This window comes from Anthonomus grandis, chromosome 17, assembly GCF_022605725.1.
Source record: "Anthonomus grandis grandis chromosome 17, icAntGran1.3, whole genome shotgun sequence".
NCBI classification, from domain to species: domain Eukaryota; kingdom Metazoa; phylum Arthropoda; class Insecta; order Coleoptera; family Curculionidae; genus Anthonomus; species Anthonomus grandis.
In genome coordinates, this window is record NC_065562.1 from 4,094,993 (window position 1) to 4,115,284 (window position 20,292).

General features: G+C 29.8%; 1 protein-coding gene across 3 annotated transcripts in view; it reads right to left on the reverse strand.

Moving 5' to 3' along the window:
* Positions 1-3,896: 3,896 nt before the first annotated feature.
* LOC126746303 (cGMP-dependent 3',5'-cyclic phosphodiesterase-like) overlaps positions 3,897-20,292 on the reverse strand; it is a 106,432-nt gene continuing 90,036 nt past the window's right edge. For 2 of the 3 annotated variants that reach the window (XM_050454478.1, XM_050454477.1), the window contains 4 exons: positions 15,115-15,292; positions 14,847-14,978; positions 14,503-14,762; positions 3,897-4,256 (listed from right to left, as the gene is read on the reverse strand). In XM_050454478.1, coding sequence (XP_050310435.1) covers positions 4,070-4,256; positions 14,503-14,762; positions 14,847-14,978; positions 15,115-15,292 — 757 coding nt within the window. In that variant the 3' untranslated portion in view covers positions 3,897-4,069. Of the gene's footprint in view, positions 4,257-14,162; positions 14,285-14,502; positions 14,763-14,846; positions 14,979-15,114; positions 15,293-20,292 lie in introns of those variants that run through there. The other variant, XM_050454479.1, reaches the window with a different exon arrangement.

Sequence of the window (20,292 nt, forward strand, 5' to 3'; positions counted from 1 at the left end):
TTATTCCATGGGCCTTTCAAAAAATCTTTTTAAAGTTTCTTGACATTTGAATCAATTTTGTTGTTTTTGAATGGACATTTGGACAGCAAAGACGATCTAGTTGAAAGTGTGTTTCTGACTTAAAAGTATATTTCTTTGCAATTCCTATAAGTACGTAAAATCTAGAAAAAACTGCCAGGGTTTACAACGAAATACATTGACGCCCACAAACAAAATTAACTACAAGAAACTAGACCCTGTAGGTAAAATAAATAAACGCAAAAAAATCTTAAATAAATTAACCAAATTAAACTACGAAATAAGGATAAAACGGTACAAAATCTAGAAGAGTAATTAACGTATTTATATTTTTGTAACAATATTTCCAGTAGTAGTCAAGATGTATATGGGATTTTTTCATTGCTCCTACTGTAGATAATTTTCTCGATGCTTTACTGTAAATGTCCTAATAATCCCTACTGGGAGGGATTGCCATTTTATTAGTAATTGCGAAAGCCTTATTCGAGAGCAATCTTAGAAAAACTTACTGAAAGAATGATGATAAGTTCTAGCGTAGAAATTAAAGATTGGAAAATTTAAAAGAATTCTTTAAAAGAAATCTTTATTTTGGAGACCAGCGCCATATAGATTGCCAAGATTTAATTGCTAGCTAAGAATAAAAGCCAAAACAATGTTAGTATGAAATGCCAGGATACACGTAGTCTCGCTATTTGACAATTAAATACTCCTAATGTACCTGATGCAGAAATAATTATTAGACAATGTAGTTATGATGACTTAGCTCTTCAAACTTTTATTAAAGGTTTACCTCCTTCTATACAAACTACCATTTGAGTAAGAACACCTAATAGTTGAAAACAAGATATGGCATTTGTCATAAAAAAAAGAAAACTTTATGTATAGTTCTAATAGATCAAATTCTTCAGATACATAAGGACAAATAACACTTACACCAAGACACATCCATAAGAAATTATTTATTAGTATTCAGCATATGGCATTTCGACAAATTTATGCAGATATAGAAAAAAAACTAAATTCACAAACATACATTAAGATTTTTTGTGTACTCTATCGCTTCTGGTGTTCAAATCATGAAATCATCAGGGCTTAATATTAAAGAGATAAACCAGAACCAATGAATTTCTCATCTGGTAATAATACAGATGTAAAACCTCTTCTAAGTAAAAAAACAAGACCTAGATATGAATTATACCACCAACATGCATATATATTTTTGTTGGTAGGGAGCGCCAAATGGTACTGCGTAGAAGTACCAGATTTTCTAGCATTTAAAAATATTCCATAATATCGCTCTATTTACCCGCGCGAGAAGTACTAACGGCATTCACAATATGTTTTATTTGTTTATCATTTACAAACTGAGCAAAATAACTACTAGTAAATGCAACACCTTTGTCAGAGATAATCCTTTTTGATTATCCAAAAAAAACTGATTTAAATGTCCTTAGTTTGCTTAGACTCCAAAGTTTTACATTGCATAACTACAAAATATTTAATGAATGCATCAATAATGGTGAGTATGAAGATGCTGTAGTATGCCTGCTGAACTTTTTGGAAAAGGTCCTACGTGATCTATATGGACTGTCTCCTTTGAAACATTTGACTTATTTCTAGGATATAACTCAGCTTCCACCCTTCTCAAATTTCCATTATTATACGCACACTTGATGCAAGCAACAACATATTTTTTTAATAAATCTAGTCATTCCGGCAAACCATTTTAATTAATCAAAAACCGTTGGTTTTTGATTAATGTATCGCATATCTTAAGCCCAGGGTGACCAATTTCATCGTGATATTTTATCATGACTTGCCAACGAGCTGCCTTAGGACCTACTAATCTTTCACCGGCAGACGCCTTACGATATAAACGACTGTTTTTAATTGTATAAGCTTTTTGCAAATCTCTTATCTCCCCACAATTTAAGTGAGTAATAATAATTTGCAGTACGGTATGCTGAAGTTAAAAGGTCAATAACCAATCATCAATAATACTAATTTGAGCAATATTAATGGTTCAATCTGCATTTATTGGGTTTCAGCTAAGCGCGTCCGCGTGAATCTGTAGCCACCACCAGGCTAATACGAGGCACAAGGTCACGCTTATTAAAAGGAATATGGAACGGCACTACATTCCGTTATTATTTTAATATGCACACTTAGTAACTAAACACGAAAACTTTTTAATGATTCAATAACAGCGAGAGTTACTAGTTTATTACTGTGGTAAACTTTTTCGGCATTACTCGTGAATCTACTAAAATAAGCAACATGTTGTTTGTTTCGGTAATAAAATTCCGCCCAAACCTATTCTACTGGCATCGGCGTGTATTTTCTTTTTTTTTTCATTGAAAGGCACTAAAATAGGTATTTAACACTTAAGTACTAATTTTAATAAATTTAAACCCTCAAATATTGTTGCTGGCGCAATTAAAATATGATCCATGTAAATTGGAATGCCGTCGATTTATAAACTCTTAATAATATTATTTATGACACATTGAAAGGTAAAAGGCGAGTTAGTAAAAAAAAAAGTAGTTCGTAAATATTCATAATGACCTTTGGTATTTATAAATGCTGTTTTGTGTATTGATTCTCGCACAATAGGGATTTGATGGAAATCTTGATTGCAATCTAAACTCGTAAAATATTTTTTGTCGGATAAGCAATTTAACTGTTCTTCCATATTCGGGATCAAATTAAAAAAAAATTCCATTTGTTTATTTAAAGCATAGTAGTCAACACACAAGCGATAATAGCCATTCTTGTTACGGACTAAAATCACAGGGCTTGTAAATTCCGAACTTGATTCACGAATTACTCCGGCGTCTAATAAATCTTTAATTTTATCTCCTAAAACTGCTTTTTCTTTAAAAGGGAGTCGGTATGGCTTATAAGATACGGGCATTGCGTCTTTTAAGATTATAAACATCTTTTACTACTATCAATTGCTTGGTACTATTTGCAAAACAAGAAGCGAGAACTTTAAAATATCATAAATTTAAACACCACGATATTATACTAACTAATCCAAAAATAAAACATTTAAGGCAAAATTACAATAAAAAAACAACAGATATTTCGAGGAAGGCACCGAATATTTTCCTTTTTTTATACCCATAAATAGCATTCCGACAGTACTATTTGTTGGAAATTTTTTCTTTTGGCAATTTATTTTAGTATCAGAATAAATATTTGTAAACTTTTAAGGAGGCGGAGCTCGGATATAGGGAATATTGGTAGAATAAGGTATTGTTCGATTACCCTTCCAATTTGACATTTTTAAAAGGGTATCTCTGGAGACTAGGGGATGGTAATACATTTTTATGAAAATTAATCACTTTAGTTCACCTTGTTACTATAGAAACAGTTTTAAGCATTTTTTATATCTTTTCCAGTTTCAAAATTATCAGCCATTGCTACTTTTGAAATTGTATTGAAATAAGCAACAAACTTTTTTCAACTTCGGAACACAAAATTCGAACATGTTTATTTAGAATTAGCTATAAAACAAAAAAGTAAAAGCTGATATAAGTTTTAACCATATTGCCGCATTATTACTGTTCGTTATGTGTGAATTAAAATACTCGATGCACGAAAATAGTAAACTGATTTATTTACACCCTTACACTAGTAAACACGATCACTTAATACTTATTTATTATTAGACATATTTATTTATACTGTATTTATTTAGTACTATTGATTTCCAACTTAAATATCACACCAATATTCCGAACTGCTTCACCTATCAACTGGCTTCTTTAGGTGGTATATAATTCCCTAGGTGGCTAATAGGTGGTATTGATGGCGTTGCCAATATTGATACAATATAATGGGTAAATGAATACATTCAAAAAAAACACTGTAACTTCATGTTTTAATCATTTTTATTTTTTATAACTTTGGCGATAAGAATTTTATTACAATGTTTATTTTAAAATTAAAATAAAAGTACAATATCTAAAATACATTGGCTTATTATTGCATAAAACGTCTTTTAATTTTATTTTTTGATATTATTTATATTAATTATATTAGCATTCTATGATAAACTTACTAAAGTTTGCTGCACTTCGGCTTCTAGCTCTTGACTTATTAGGACTTCGTAAGAAGTTTTACCTTCAAGACGCAGTTTGCCAAATATCCGTTTTGATGCTTCCCAGCAAAGAATATTTTGCTTTATGGCATCTACTAATAATTTAGCATTTGGAAAAATCGTAGCCAAGATCCTAAGAAATAAATAAATGAACATAAGTAGATAAGTGATTAAAAATCTGAATGTTTTGCTTTATTATTATATTTGGAATCTGCTATTATTCAAAATTAAACTACTAAAAATTTTTAAAGTTTACTGTAAACTTTGCAATAGTACATACACAACTCAGAGTAGAATCATTAAGCGGTGGACGACTTAACTGCTTGAAGTCATACATTGTCATTTATGCTTTTGCAAGATTGATAAAGAACTATGTCTCTGTACCTACATGTAGTTTAGGTTGGTTAGTTAAGTTTGTTTAGAGGTCTACTTGTTTAGCACAATAGTTTCACCTAGAGGGTCTCGTTTCTAGAAGTTCATTTTATTTGAGAACCCCATCGGCACCCGGTTATTTAGGTTAATTATGGTCAATCCTGAGACTATCAATTTTCTAGATTTTATTTATGTATGTACGTGCCTGCTTTGACTGTCAGAGTTCTCTTAAAATTATTGGTACCCATCGGCCAGAACAATAACAAACTACTAAGCTTCGTGACAATTTATCCAGTTCTTGTCTACTTATCTTAAAAACAATTAAAGATAAATAGCCAATACGAGCAATACGAGTTAGTTAAAAGTGTTGTAATCAGATTGACAATAAAAAATGTGTTCCTAACATAAAAGTTTATTACTGGTATAAGTGTATTCGAGAGAGGAGTGTGTTCCTGAATCCGGTACAATACTAACCTTAGTTACCTATTTTGTTAAATATTACGTCACTATCAAGAAAAATATTAAATATGGTTCATTAGTGAAAAGAAGAATATGTAGTTAGACGAAATATAAACTTAAACCTTTAATATTACCTTTCCCTATAATTAATCTAATCAAAGTCTAATAATACAATCATAATTAAGGTGGGATAGCTTTTTTTCCTAGGAACCATAGTTTTATCTAAACGAGTCTGAAACGAGTTCAGACTCGTTTCTTTTTTTCAAACTACTTAAGCTACTACTAAGCTATGAAAGGGTTAGAATGCAAAATTCTAACTTCAACGACATTTTGGTTATTAAATCTACTACCGTTATTCATAAATAAAATTAAATACGGCGTGTTAGTTAATGGTTTGTTATAGTTTGAAGAGGTCATTCCTAAATCGAATTTAAGTAAAAAAATTCATATTAACGTACGTTCTAAAATGCTTAGTTTTTATGATACAATGTGTTAAAGTTTCATTTTAGGTCTAGTTTTTAGAAGATAGTTTCAGATATTGAACTGAATTTTGGCAAAGGATATTATTATGACATAAAAACAAATTTTTTAGCTGTTGCTTCACTTTTTTTTAGCAATGAGTGTAGTAGCTATGACTAGTTTTCCATACAATGTTTAATATACCATTGACAAAAAAATGTTTTGTAATAATTATCAATCAATTATAAACATCAAAAACATCTTAATATTAATAACAAAAATAAATTTGCAAAACAAATAGTGTTACAATAACCACAAAAATATTGTAACAAACAAAGTAAATAAAAAGTACTAACAATTAAATACAATACTATTAAAATATTAGAAATGACCAATTCTCGCCTCTATGCAGGCTTGAGGTCTTTTTCTGATAGAATTACGAACTCTTTTCAAGAGGGTTTCGTATAGTTTTACAATCGTCAATATATTTATTTTTAGTTCTTCTAATGTCACAATTAGTGTATGATAAACCAAGGTTTTTGGTTGTGCCTTCAAATAAAAATCTAAGCTGTTTAGGTCAAAATTGTGGTCCTCTACGGCCTATCCAATGATTTTGGTAGGTTCTATTTAAATGCCCACGAACCAATATGCTAAAATACGCTAAAGCACAATCATGCATAAATCAAAGTCGTTGCTGTAACTGAAAAGGTATATTTTCAAAAAGCAAAGTTAAATCATTTTGGAGAAAATTATAATAATACTGTCCTGGTAAAAAAATAGTCCAATTAAATGGCCGGATACACGGCAACAAACAAAACGTTGGATCGATCCAAACATTGAAAATTGTTCCTGAAAATGTATTTCTGTCACCGCATGAAGGTTTTCTTGGGCCCAGTAATGATTGGTATAAAAATTGGTTACTGCAGTTCAGGAAAATTTTGTTTCGTCCGTAGACAAAATGTTGGCATCAAAATGCGGATTTTCCGTTACTTTTTAGAAATACCATCTACCAAATTGCGTTCGCGGTTTATAATTTTTAGGAAGCAATGCCTTAGTAGTTTGTGTCTGAGAAGGAGATAACGAAGAATCTGTTAAAATTGACATACCAATTTTTCGCGTATTTGTCGGCGCCCCGGTCAGTACCCGGTCGCCGGTGTACTAACTGTACGGTGCTCTCCTTGGAAGTATCAGCTTTAAAACTGTCAGATTCAGCCAGTCGAAGATAAATGTTTATAAATATTCTTCTATCTGGGACAGCGCGATTAGGATATATTTCTTGATAGAAACGTTGCTTCCGTAGCATTATTATTGCCAAGACCATAATGGAAATGCATCTCCAAATTAGAATAATTTGCCATTTTACAACTAGCACAATGGACGTTTTAAGATACAAGGAAAAATCAAAGTCAATGGCGTAGTATTTTCTTTTATTAAATTCCATTGAAAATTCATTATAGGTACGCCACTGGTTACTCAAAAAAGTAAATAATTATCTAATAAAAGTGTTTTTTATGGAATAACATCATATTCTAAAATTCAGTTAAATATCTCAAACCGTCGTTGAACTACTTATTAAAAACTGAAAATAAAGTAAAACTTTAACACACTGTATCCTAAAAACTAAGTATTTTAAGATCCACGTTTATCCGAACTTTTCGTCTTAAAATTGGTCTGAAATGCGCTGTGCAAATTATGATATAATATTAAGTTACACCATGTATATAAAAATACCTAAACTATTTCAAAAAGTAACATAGAAAATATAAATTGTACTTTTTTTTTAGATATGTTAAAGGGTGTAATATATTTTAATAATAGAAGATACGTCTGAAAAGTGCATTCCTATTTAATTAATTTTAAGAAAGCCATGTTCTAACTCTCCTTAAAGAAAGTAGCTATGACTTTGGCAATATAAATGTAATTTCTTTAAGCTTACGTAATTTCGAAACTGATTTCTTTTTAATTTGTTTCCCCTATATGAAATGTAAAATTTACCATAACCACAAGGAACTTTAAATCATTTTCATTAGCTGGTTTAGTTTTTGTTAATAGATTGATCGATTTGGTTTTATACACGGGTTAAAAAAAGAGTTTTTTTCACTCTTCAAACATCATTGTTTTGAATATTTATTTTGAATTTAGATATTTTTAATAAAATCTTTTTGACACACAATCATAAACACTTTTTACCACCACTCTTTTGATATTTATTGGATGATGAATTAAAATTAACATATTGATTAGTATTAGATAGTTGGTTTGCGAGAAATTTTAGATTTTGTAAATAGAAAGGTGAATATCAATTTCTTTTCCAAGAGTTAATGTAATTTAAAAGATGATTAAAATCTATTTGGATATTGTTAATACATCATCTCCATATTAAGAGTTTTTTCTATCTAATGTATTAATAATATTACATCCAGGGATGAATTCATAAATACATAATGTTGTGTTGGTAAAAGTTTCATTCCAAAATCCAGAAGTTGGTAACTCACAAATAAAAAAAAAATATTGATAAAACTCTTTTTTTAAGTAGGTTCTTGCATAAAAGAGAACATATACCTTAACTTAAATATAATTATTTTAATAATAAAATAAAATTAAAAAAAAATAAAATTATTTTAGGCGACAATGCTGCAATACGGTTTTCTGCTTTGTGTGGACGAACCTTCACTTATTAATATCCAAGCGTACTGCTGCCCTCGCACTCTCTTGTTATTTATTACTTCAGTCAATTATTAATAGTTGAAGGCAACGGACAGATGAATTGTTTTCGCATTGAGTTTTTTAAAATGAATAGTGAAACTTTCAAAATAGACAAAAAAGTACATTCAAGTAGAATAAGAATTTAGTGCTTATTGTGTAGTTCGGAGCTTGTAAAAGAATATAAAAAAATACATGAGAAGTAGTTGCATGGCGAAAAATGTGTTGCTAGTAAAGTAGTAGGCGCTCCAAAAAATCCTTTTGTTTTAACAGCAAAAAAAATGAAGATATGAAATAATATGGTATTTAGGATTTGAAAGACATACAAATTATAACAAAACCAGCTATTTTATGGAACATTATTACTTTCATTATCACCGATAATATGCGTTTAAAAACTAATAATATTTAATCTGTCTTTTCCCATTCTTGTTTAAATTAAATTTTACTTTATCATATTTGGAGCATGCGCACTAGGCTTTACGTCCACAAGAAAATATCTGTCTATTACGTTTAAAGCGCTACTGTTACTTATATCAGTACGTGGTAATACTGTTACCGTTGTAATTAATACTGTTAAGTGGTAGAAAAGAATAACTGTCAGGATTATTGTTTAGAATAATCTAGGTACCTAGGTAGATTATGTGTTAGTTATTTACATACAAAAAAATAGAAAGTATATTTACAAAGGATTCATAATTTAAATTCATCTATTAAACTTTACATAATCGTCGTATACGAGGAGTGCCGAAACTATCGAATTATCTAAACATTTATATTAGACTGTACACAGTGAGTCAACGAATGCGACGCCGCCGAATGAGTTATTGCCGTCTTAATATTAAAAACATACTTGCCGTGTAAAAAAAATTCATATTTCAAACATTTTTTGGAATATGTCGAGGACATTAGAAAAATAGGGCAATCTTTTAGTCAAAAGATTGCTCTATATTTCTAATGTCCCAAATAGTCATTTGAAAATGTATAATGTATAACTCCAATTTAAAAACATAAATGATTTTTAAAACTTACTATCTTCGAAACTGGCGAAGCTAAGATAGGAAAATGATACGTCATATTTTGTAGAATTTTAGAAGATCACAATATAAACTATTTTAAAAAATCATACTTTTTACTGTTCTTCTCTTCTGACGCTCTCCTCTCGGTATATTCTATAATAAATTTAAAATGTGCGCTTTTTCTTATCCTGTCATATAGCTAATATAGTATTTAAAAAAACATTATATTAAAAAGCAAAAACTTACACCGCGCAATCTTTGGATCGCCGCTTACTTTAAAGATAAAATATTACCTAGCTTAATTTATGGATGTTTATTGTATTTTATGTTGTTATAGTCTAATCTAGTTTGGTAGAAAACGCACTTCAATTAGACGTAAATAACATAAAAGATGAGGAAAGATCTAAAGGTAAGCTAAAAAATAATTATAATTTATAATTATTTTATATTTATGTTATACCTAACACAAGTATTACTAATTTGAATTTCTAAATATAACAAATACTAAAAAGTCAGTTAAATATTCAGTTAACTTTATCCGCGACACCGAACAAAGTCAAGAGATTTTAGTTCTCTAGACTAACAAAGAAAATAGTCAAAATGACGATTTCCAAAAAACAACAAGAGCTATTCTTTACTAACTAGCCAACGTATTTCTGTTATGAAACACAAAATAATAAAAAGTGTAAATTCCTTTAGAAACATATCTTCATTCCAACCTTCGAGAAGATCAAGAAAGTCTCACAGATCTCATAAGCTCTAAAATTCATCATGATAAAACTTATCTGACGAATCAGTAAGGTGTTATATTGTCAACCAAATTAATTACACTCAGTATAAAACAAATAATTTCCACTGTTATAATTTCTTAACAAATAATAATTACTAATCAATTTCACAACCAAATTTGCGAAGCACAAAATGCATTCCTTTGTGCGTATTTCATCTTTATTTTATTATGAGTCATTGACATAACTTTTAGGTATAAATACAATCTCAAAATCTAGGGAGATCATCAGTTATTCGATAACCTCTTCGTGCTGATCCTCTACCCTCAGGTAGGAACCAGTTGGAACATAAGCCGCTGGTCTCCGCCTAGGGGTGGAATACCCTTGTAAAGGGGTAACTCTGCCCTTTGGGACATCCGACAAATTACCTGCAAGTCGGTCTCCTTACCCGCGGGAAGAGTTGGCTCGGATAGCTAGGTTCAAAAATTGTCAACAGGACTGACAACAATACACCTGATAAAGAAGAAGGTAACTGGTTTGAATGCATGCGTAGCTTTGCTTCATTATTAAATTATTTAACCAATCCGTAGGATTTATTAACTAATATACAAACCAACTGTAATATAGATTAATATATTATCATTATCCAGATTTTAAATCTTACAAATACTATTAAAAGAAAAATGAGACTTAATACCAGTATCATGTGATTGCTACGATTTCATTGTAGAAAGGAGTCGTAGAATGTACAACGTGGATACACAATCATGTTGTAAATAATAACATTATTCTATATAACCCCAGCATAAGACAAAAAATTAAAATACACAAAGCGCAAGATTTTCTAATCAACCTCTTCTTCCAAATATTCTTCTCACCAACCTGTGTTAAGAATATTTCCCAATAGTAAGAATCTTTAATTTTTCTATTTTAACATTTTAAATTTTTTTTGCAATATACATTTTTAGAATATAGTACAGCCAAAGATGCGTCTTTTTATTTCCCACTGGTGTAGTAAGGTAGAAATTCGAATTGGCTTGAAGTAAAGATAGAGTTACATGGCTCAAAAAAAAAATTATAAAAGTTAAAGCAACATTTTAGTTCAATATCACCTAAACAAGCTCTATAGGATCATAGTAATTTCACTAGTAATTCAAATCGTATTGATATTATAATTGACAAGAAAAAAAGAGTTACGAGAATTGAAGAAAAATATATTCTTTGGCAAAATAAAGAAGTTGTCAACATTTTGTTTGATTTAGCCAAAACATTACGTTAATAAACCTAGCATTTTGAAAAAGATGATAACTATGGATTTTTTTTCAAATTGCGCAGCTTCTCTCCCCTCACATTACAATCCTTAGAAAATGGCTAACACATACAAAATTACGCTCTAACTCTAACTATGTTAGAGTTTGTCTAGCTAATGAAAGGTACACCATCTGTTTCAAAGCTGCGCCAAGTTTTGTCCCCTAATAACGCGCGATTAGCGACAGTAGCGCGCCTTTTTTTAATTTTAATTTTAGAAAAGTTAATTTATATTATTTTAAATAATAGTATATTGTGTTTTGTTTACATTCGTTAGGTGCGCTGCTTAGTCTGGAATATGAGACAAATTAATATTTAAATTTTCCTAACTAAAATTTAAAACAGCTTGTTGGCTGCCTCTCTGATTTTGTGCAAAGCATAAAATAAATAATTAACAACATTAGAAAAATTATAATTATCTTATTATCAGGATTAGGATATAGAAACCCAAAAATAGACTTTAAAAATAAGACCATAAGAAAAGACTTCAAAAATATAATTTTATACGATATTATTATTTAAATACACATAACTACATAATTCGGATAAGTCCTAAATTATGCATCGCACATGATGGTAAATAATAATAAATTGGGTCGGCCAAAGCACCTGTAAAAAAAATATTATAAATAATTCCTAAAAGTTTTTTTAATGGGATCTGAATTCCCTCCATTGCTTCTCTTTCCATAAATTTGGAAATATTATAAATAATTTCTCTTGCTTGGCTATGTAAAACCTTTCCTTTCACACCAATCCTTTTTGGAGCCATAATCAGAAACAAAAATAACTATGAAAAAATAATATAAAAATTATTCACTCTAAAAAGACATAAACACTAAAAGGCACAGAACACAAATATAAGAATTAACGCAACGGCACTGTTTATATGCAAATCGGGGCGATCGATACCGTTGTTTTGGCAGCGGCGTAAACAAATTTACTGCGCAACCGAGCCGAACAACACGTGCTGTACCTTTCCTTAGCTAGACAAACTCTAGTTACATGGATGCATCTTCTTGAAATGAGTTTTAACATTTCGGGCAGTATTAAAATATTGGGCAAACGGTCAAATAAAATATATGCAGTGATAGCGGATGATACCGCTGATATTTCAAACAAAGAAATTTTATCAACGCTCTGTCGATGAAAATGGTTTTCCAAAAGCAAGGCTACTGTCTGTTATTGAATCAAAAAATAAAAGTGGTGAAGCCACCGCACAAGAAATTCTGGATATCTTATTAAAGAAAAATCCTGCGCCAGCCAATTTAGCTTTTCAATCTTATATGTGTGCTGTCTCAATGTCTGGTAAATTTAAAAGGTACGTAAAAAAAGCTGTCCAAGTTGGTAGGTTATAATATTCCTTATATTCCATGGCAAGCGTATTGAACAAATTTGGCTTTGAGACATAGTAGTCAGGCTTCATTTTTAGTGGCGGAAATGTTTAATACGTTGGAGTAGCTATGCGCCTGTTTTAATAATTCAAGCACCAAACGATTTCTAGCAGTGAAAGAAAAATTATCTGGGGTGGATAATGCCATTTTAATAAGAAACTTATCCAAAACGAGGTGGACCGCGCAAGCAAAAAACGCTAAAAGCTATAAGTATATCTTACGGGGAGATACTTCAACTTTTAGAATATTTCAAATGCGAATGTGTATTCAATAGACCACAAAAGCAATCTAAAGCATAGCGATTATACAAAATAATCTTGTGTTTTGATTTTATAATTTGCATTATGTTCTCAAAAACCATTTTTATAAAATTACAATAATAACAGAACTACTGAAAAAAGATGATCTAAATGCCGTTGATGTACAAAGATGATATCTTCAATGCTTACTTCGTTAAGAACATCATAGGAGTGTTATTCTAAAAAAAAGATACAACTATAATTATTATATTAATAACTCTGTTAATATTTCATATAAGCAGTTTAATAGAAAAGAATTTTCTTTGATTCTAAATACATTATTGTTTTTAAATGATAATTTATCTGTAAATGTATCAAAAACAAACCTATTTTCTTCTCCCCTAAACAAGGAAAACATAATTTTAAACCAAATAGAACAAGTCCTTTTACTGTTTCCACCAAGTCAGATCCTTGAAGAATTAGCTTTACAAGTCTAGTGTGAAATTTTGTTTGAACTATGCAACAACTCAAGAAATGACGTCAAAATTTAATGACGGTTGCTATTGAAAATAAAAAGATTCTACCTTCAGCATTTAAGTTGTGTAGGATTTTACTTACGGCTAGATATTCCATACCAACTAACGAAAGAAAATTTAGTCTGTTTAAGTTTATAAAAAATGCCAATAAATCAAAAATGGGGAATTAAAGGATATACCTATGATGGCTATGAAAAGCGAAAAGGACATTTTGGATAATTTAATAGCAGAATGGTCAAAATTGAAACAAAGGCGGATTAAAATTATAAGTTTTTAAATTGTAAATAGGTTTTCTATTAAAAACATATGTATTTTTAGATTCATAAATAAACGTTGTTTGTTGAAGACATTTACTGACTCATATATCTACTAATTACTAAAAAAGATTATTTCCTTTTAATCTCTTACGAATTTTTTTCTTAAGTTCGAACTTCTTAGCCCTATAAATGGGTAGAAATTTATTTATAAAATCATAACTATAAATTTGGTTTTGAAAATCATATAAATGACTAAACATTTTTTATACAGAAACATAATCGGATAATAGATAATTTTGGTTAACTAAATTAAATTCTTTTTTCTATTTTATTATATAAATTAATTTTATTGTGTGTCTGAAAGTAAATATTTTTACTAAATAACTTGCTCTTTCTAAGATTTGATGACTTGTACAATGTTAAACATTTTGGTATTAAATTATTAATTAAAAATGTATATAAAAATGTTGAATTATTTTTATTTTCAACATATTGATACAGATACTTTTAGAATTTTTACTAATTTTGACAATAAAGTTGATTAAAATGGCAAAAAAAGTGCTCTTTGTTAAAAACTTACAGAACAATTTAGAAATGCTCCTTAGAAGTAATGTTCATATTTCTGCCTAGAGATGAAGTCCAATAATTTCAAAAGAACACTGACAGTCAAAGCAAGCAAGTAGCTAAAACCTAGAAAATTCAAACTACTAAATAGAATAAAATAAATTATTCAAACAATATAAGCTTCTTAAACCGAAGCCCTATAAGTAAAACTATTAAACTAAACATAAGTAGAAACTAAATAAATTGAGCTATAAACTAGTTTACTCAAAATCATCCACAGAACTCTTTTAAAAAAATATCCTTTTCAAAATTAATAAATAAATATAAATGAGATATTTGCTTACTTAAAAATACAAATGCAGCATTCGCTTAAAAACTCCAATTGATGATCTGGTATAGAAGCCTTATCTCGGTTCATCATATTTGCGGGCTCTTTACCCATCTTCTTTTCCAAGTCGCCTTGCGCGAAAAACTCTGCGTAAATAAGTTGAGCCACTTTTTTTGTTTCATTCCAATCTTTTGTTTGATCTGAGAGATCCGCGCAGGTCATTAAGAGACATGCCAAATAATATCGGTGCTCGGGAATGGTTTTGTTGTAACCCTCCTAAAATCGGTTTATTATTTAGTTTCTAAAACGTTTGTTTGGAGAAACCATAATAAATTAAATATAACTTAAATAAAAAACTACCTGTGCCATGGTAAGCTGCCTAGAATGGATTTTATAATGTGTTGCCAGATCTGTAGCCAAAATCATGTCCTTTATTAAGTCTAAGCATTTTACGTAGTCCTCTTTTGATAAAGATTCCAGGAAATTACATCCCTACAAATATCTTTTGGAACTTTTTTTTCAACATAAAAAGTATTTTAGAACTAAATATTTAATATTAATTCATACGCATAAAAAAATATTACATTAAAATTAAATACAATTATTTTTATTGTAATAAAAGTAATACCTCCGTATTAAGGGTACAAATAGCTTGCGACAAATGATGTCGTTCCATTACTGACCCTTCACTCGAATAAAGACTAGCTAACACGCTGTTAGACTGTTGCTGGAAAGAATTTGTGGTACCTCTGTGGTCAATATCATGGCAAAGACATGATATAAAGTATGCTAGAGCTTCCAATTTGCTGTAAAAACGACATGTCATAAAGAATAGGATTATTCTAGTTTTTTAATAAATTAATATAGTGGTTAACTTAAACCGTAGCCGATCGATAGTTCTAGCCTGGACACTTATCCCCGCTTCCATCGATACCTCACAACAGAAGCCGAAATCATGCGAGGCGACGACCGCATCGCGATGGCAAAAATTCCGCGCTGGGGCACATATTTTGGGTTGATTCGAAATAATATTTTACTGCAGTTAATATTGTAGTTTATAGTAAGATTACGCATTTAAAATTTTAAACTACCAAACTATTTTGATACTCGCTTTGAGTTTTAAAAAGAATAAAAATTCGGTATTTAAATTAGGTGGGTAAATTGACAATTTTATTTTTAACTTACATTTTACAATCTTAATTTTATTTAGAATAATACCTACCTCTTGCTGCATTCCTGTTTAAGCTCAGAAAAAATTAAAATGGATTTTAAATTTTTTTTTTGGTTTTTTTTGATTATCTTTGGAATCATTCAAATTTTCGATTTTTTAAATAAGCAACAAAAATTTGGCGTAGGTACCTACCTAATTTTGTTTTCGGCATTAACATTTTTACGAAAAAGTAATACAGCAATGCAAAAACTTTCCCATAGCAACCAAGATACACAGAAGTGTCAAGAATAAGTTTTTGAAAATTTGTTTTTTTTTTTCGATAATCTTTAAAACCACATAAAATATAATATATATATTTTTTTATATGGCATATTCTTTTACAAGTAAATAATGTGCAACTTTGGGGTAAATTATCCATTTTCGTATTTTGAGGATAGACGAATTTGAAACACCGTTTACGTATATTTTTCCAATAAAATAAATAATAAAAAATATTTAAAACATTTATCATATACCTAAAAATACGTAATAATAAAAAAATGTATTATCTTGTAAAATGTAAAATATTAGGTCCCGCCGTATCTCCACTTAGTCGTTCCACTGTACGGCGCGGCGTGCGCCACCAAATCTCGGCTTTAATTTTGACGCCACGAAACCAGTGTCACGGCTAGAACTCTCGATCGGCTACGCTTAAACCATTTAGTTCGTAGTATTTAAAAATTTAATACCGGTGGTGCGTCGCTGAGCGGAACATAGGAAATCCCTTGAAGCCAATAATTGATCCTATGGTTTTCCTATGTTCCGCTCGGCGACGCACCACCCGGTATATTAATTAATAATACATATTTAGTAAAGTAGCGTTCGTTAATAAATTTTTGGTAGTTGAGAAGAATCGGGTCAGGAACAAAATAAAACTTCCTAATAAATATTGGACGACGTTTAGACCTTTAATGACTTTTTTATAAGGCTTGTATAGATACGGAATTGTTTGTAACAAAAAGCAAAAGAACAAAACAAAAAAAAGGACAAAAAACGAGTAAAAAGTAAACGTTGTGAAGCTAACATTAAACGTTTCCATAAAAACACACATGTTATCATATAGACGCAACATTGATTGACTAAAATATACTTTTAAGGTAATGTTTTTCACGGTGAACTACGGATATTCCAATAAAATCAAAATTGTGTTGAAAAATGGTATTGAGAGGGCGGTATTTTCTTTTTTATCCATGTTGATTCCTCTGCAGTCATACCGGTGTTGGTAAACTTTGCAATTACATCATGAAATTATAAAGTAGGTTTGACCATAATTCAAGTGGAGTGGAGTCCTTTAATGTAGCGCTTAGATTACTTGTCGTTTTTATGTTATAAAATGCTAACTTGCAATTTGATTTTTTTTAATGTTAAAGTAACTTTTAAATAAACGATTCTGATAGAGATTTTATAGAAGGAAATTAGAAGTACCGTACATTTTCTTTGTTGCTACTTGGTTGAGTTGTAGTATAATAATATAAGTGCATTCACGATGAAAGGAAATTCATTTAAAATTCAGCTATTTTTTTCTTATTTAATTTTTTGAACACATGGATTAGTAATGTCACTTGCGTGTTTTTAAGAAAAATTCTATACAGGATTCGTCAAAAAGAAACTATGGCGTCAATATCCATTTTTTTAAATAGAACACCCTGTATTTTATGGCGTTTTGCAATTCTATGATATATTCTGAATATTTTTTGTATAGCAAATCATACGCCTAAAGTCAATGGTTTGTCAAATATGACGTAAAAGAATAACGAATTATGAAAAACATAAAATTTTTGTTCTAGATTTATTGCAATTAATGTTTAATTTGTTGTCCATTTGCATTGAAAATACAAGGTGTCTTAAGTGGAAACTATGACGGCAACATTAATTTTTTATGTAATTTCTTAGAAAATAACTAGACCTTATTAAGTTCGAACAGTTTCCAATTTCAGAAGCTACTTGATAATGGTTTGTCATGCATTTGTGGGTATAATTGTCATATTATTTGTCAATTTAGATTGGGTTTGTAGTCCTGGTGCGTACACAACAAGAGTGCTACTTAGACCTTCTGAACAGTTTGGACTTATCTCTGCTTTAGTTGTTCTATTCCCCAATCCACAGGAGGCTGACATACCTAGTAACGAGATATGGTTATAATAAGACCTACTCACTTTGCCATCGCCCTTTGACAATTTCTTGATGCAACTTTTCCTAATAGATGGATTAGACGAAGTGGACCGATTGAGTGCCCACCAAGGTCACCGGATATAACCCTATTAGATTTTTTCTTATGGGGCTATTTGAGGTCTAAAGTTTATATGAATAGACCAAATAATGTTGAAGATTTAAAGCAAAAAATTCGACAAGAAATTAGACTAATCGATCCCCAAGTGATTAAAAATGTGTAATTGGAAGTTATTTTATCGACTTCAAAAATCCATTGAAGTAAACGGACAACAAATTAAACATCAGTTGCAATAAATATTGTATACATTTATTATATATTTATATAATTAGTCTATTACATCAAATTTGACAAACTGCTGACTTTAGGCATATGGTATGCTATAAAAAAAATATTCAGAATATATCGTAGAATTTTAAAACGTCATAATATAGTGTTCCATTTAAAAAAATAATGTTGACGCCATAGTTTCTACTTGAGGTACCCTGCATAGACAATTTTTATTTTTATTTTAACCATTTCATTTAACATTTATCTTATTATCCGCTTTAGTAACATTTTAATCAAGGGTGACAAGTTTATAGAAGACCCTTTACAGATATCGTTAATCTGGGCTTTATTGTGGGTTTATATCTACAGTGCATTAAAGATCAAAGGAACAAATTTATTTCAAATTTAGGTATTTTTTTCTTCTTTTAGTTTTTGGACACATCATTATTGTCAGTATTTTTAATTTTTTGAAATAAAAAAAATCTATACAGGGAGTCTCAAGTAGAAACTATTGACTACTTTATTAAAATCATTAATTTTAAACATTTTAAAATATAAGGTATTTTTGGTTTTGTAACGTAAACCATTGTAATGGAATAATCAGGAACACGCTCACGCTTGGAATACACTTTTATCACAGGAGCATACTCCTTTTATATATAAAGGAGGCTTATTTATATGTGTATCAATAAGTCTTTAAAATAACGTCGCCTGAGATTGTATTACAGGCTACAAATGACTTAAATAAGCTTACTAAAGAGAAATTAATTTACTAAATTGTGCATAAGAAGATCCCGAGGGTTGTACTGCTCTGAATGATGGAAATGTCCTTCTGAAGGAAACTGATAAAAAATAGTGATGAAGTGTTCTGTGACCCACTGATTGAAGAAAAACATTATCTAAACTTGGACTGCATAAAAACACAGGTTGACTTAAAGGTAGCAATATATATATATATATATGGAATGGAAGGAATATATAAGGAATGCAGTATATATATAATATATATATATATATATATATATATATATATATATATATATATATATATTATATATGCAGTGCGACTGAATTAGCTGCGTCCGGAGGCGCATCAAAGGATCATGAAACTACATTTGCAGAGATGGCAGCGCGAAAAAATATTTTAGCCAAAAATGAGCCAATTATATGTTGTAATTCTGATAAAGATGCGTATTTGAAACCACTAATTAAACTAGCTTTCCTACATGTTTATAAACTTCACCCTAATACAATTGTTGATGACATGTTACATTTTTTAAAACCAATTTTTCCCAAAGTTCAAGTAGAACAACTTGTCTCTAAATATCCTCAGTATTATGCGTCATTTAAAGTCACCGTTAATGATAGTAAATTATCAGCTGCCATGGCACCTACATTATGGCCTAATGGGGTTTGTGTCAATCGGTTTTTTCATCCCAAGACTGTAAAACTACCACAGAAATAGCACCTGACTGCTCAGATTTTTATGATATTATGTTGTTAAATGTTAGAGGCTTCAATACTTCTAAATCAGATTTTTAAAATTAACTATACGAAAAAAAAATTTATTTTTTTTTCGTCTCACAGTAATAAAAAAATACTATAAATTTTATGGTTATCGAGGGATATTGTCTACGTGCACATTATTGTCGCAATAATCTGGCTCATGGTGGCACAGCTATCTGGGCACATAATGACATACATTGTGATATTATTAAATTGGATAATTTTTGTCCAGAAAGGGATATCGAATTATGTGGGGTATCATATCCTTATGCACCAAATAAGTTTTTGTTAATTTTTTTTATGTTATAGGGCACCAACTGATGATTTTAATATTTCTAGAAAACCAGAAATTTAACTATGTAATGGGCAGTTTAATTTAATTTTATTGTCCTTGAAAGTGCTACCATATTGGATTTAATTTTCACAAATTTATCTGACTGTGCTGATGCGGTTATTCAAAATAATACAATATCAGATCATAAAAACATATTTTTTAATACCGGTCTATTTAAAAACAACACTGAACGGTTTACTATGTTCAACAGAAATTGTACCCAAAACAATGTGGACAATTTTAGGCATGCTCTTATGAATGATAAGGTCTGGAGGAGGTTTATATCTTATTTGAAAAAAAATCAAATTATTTCGAC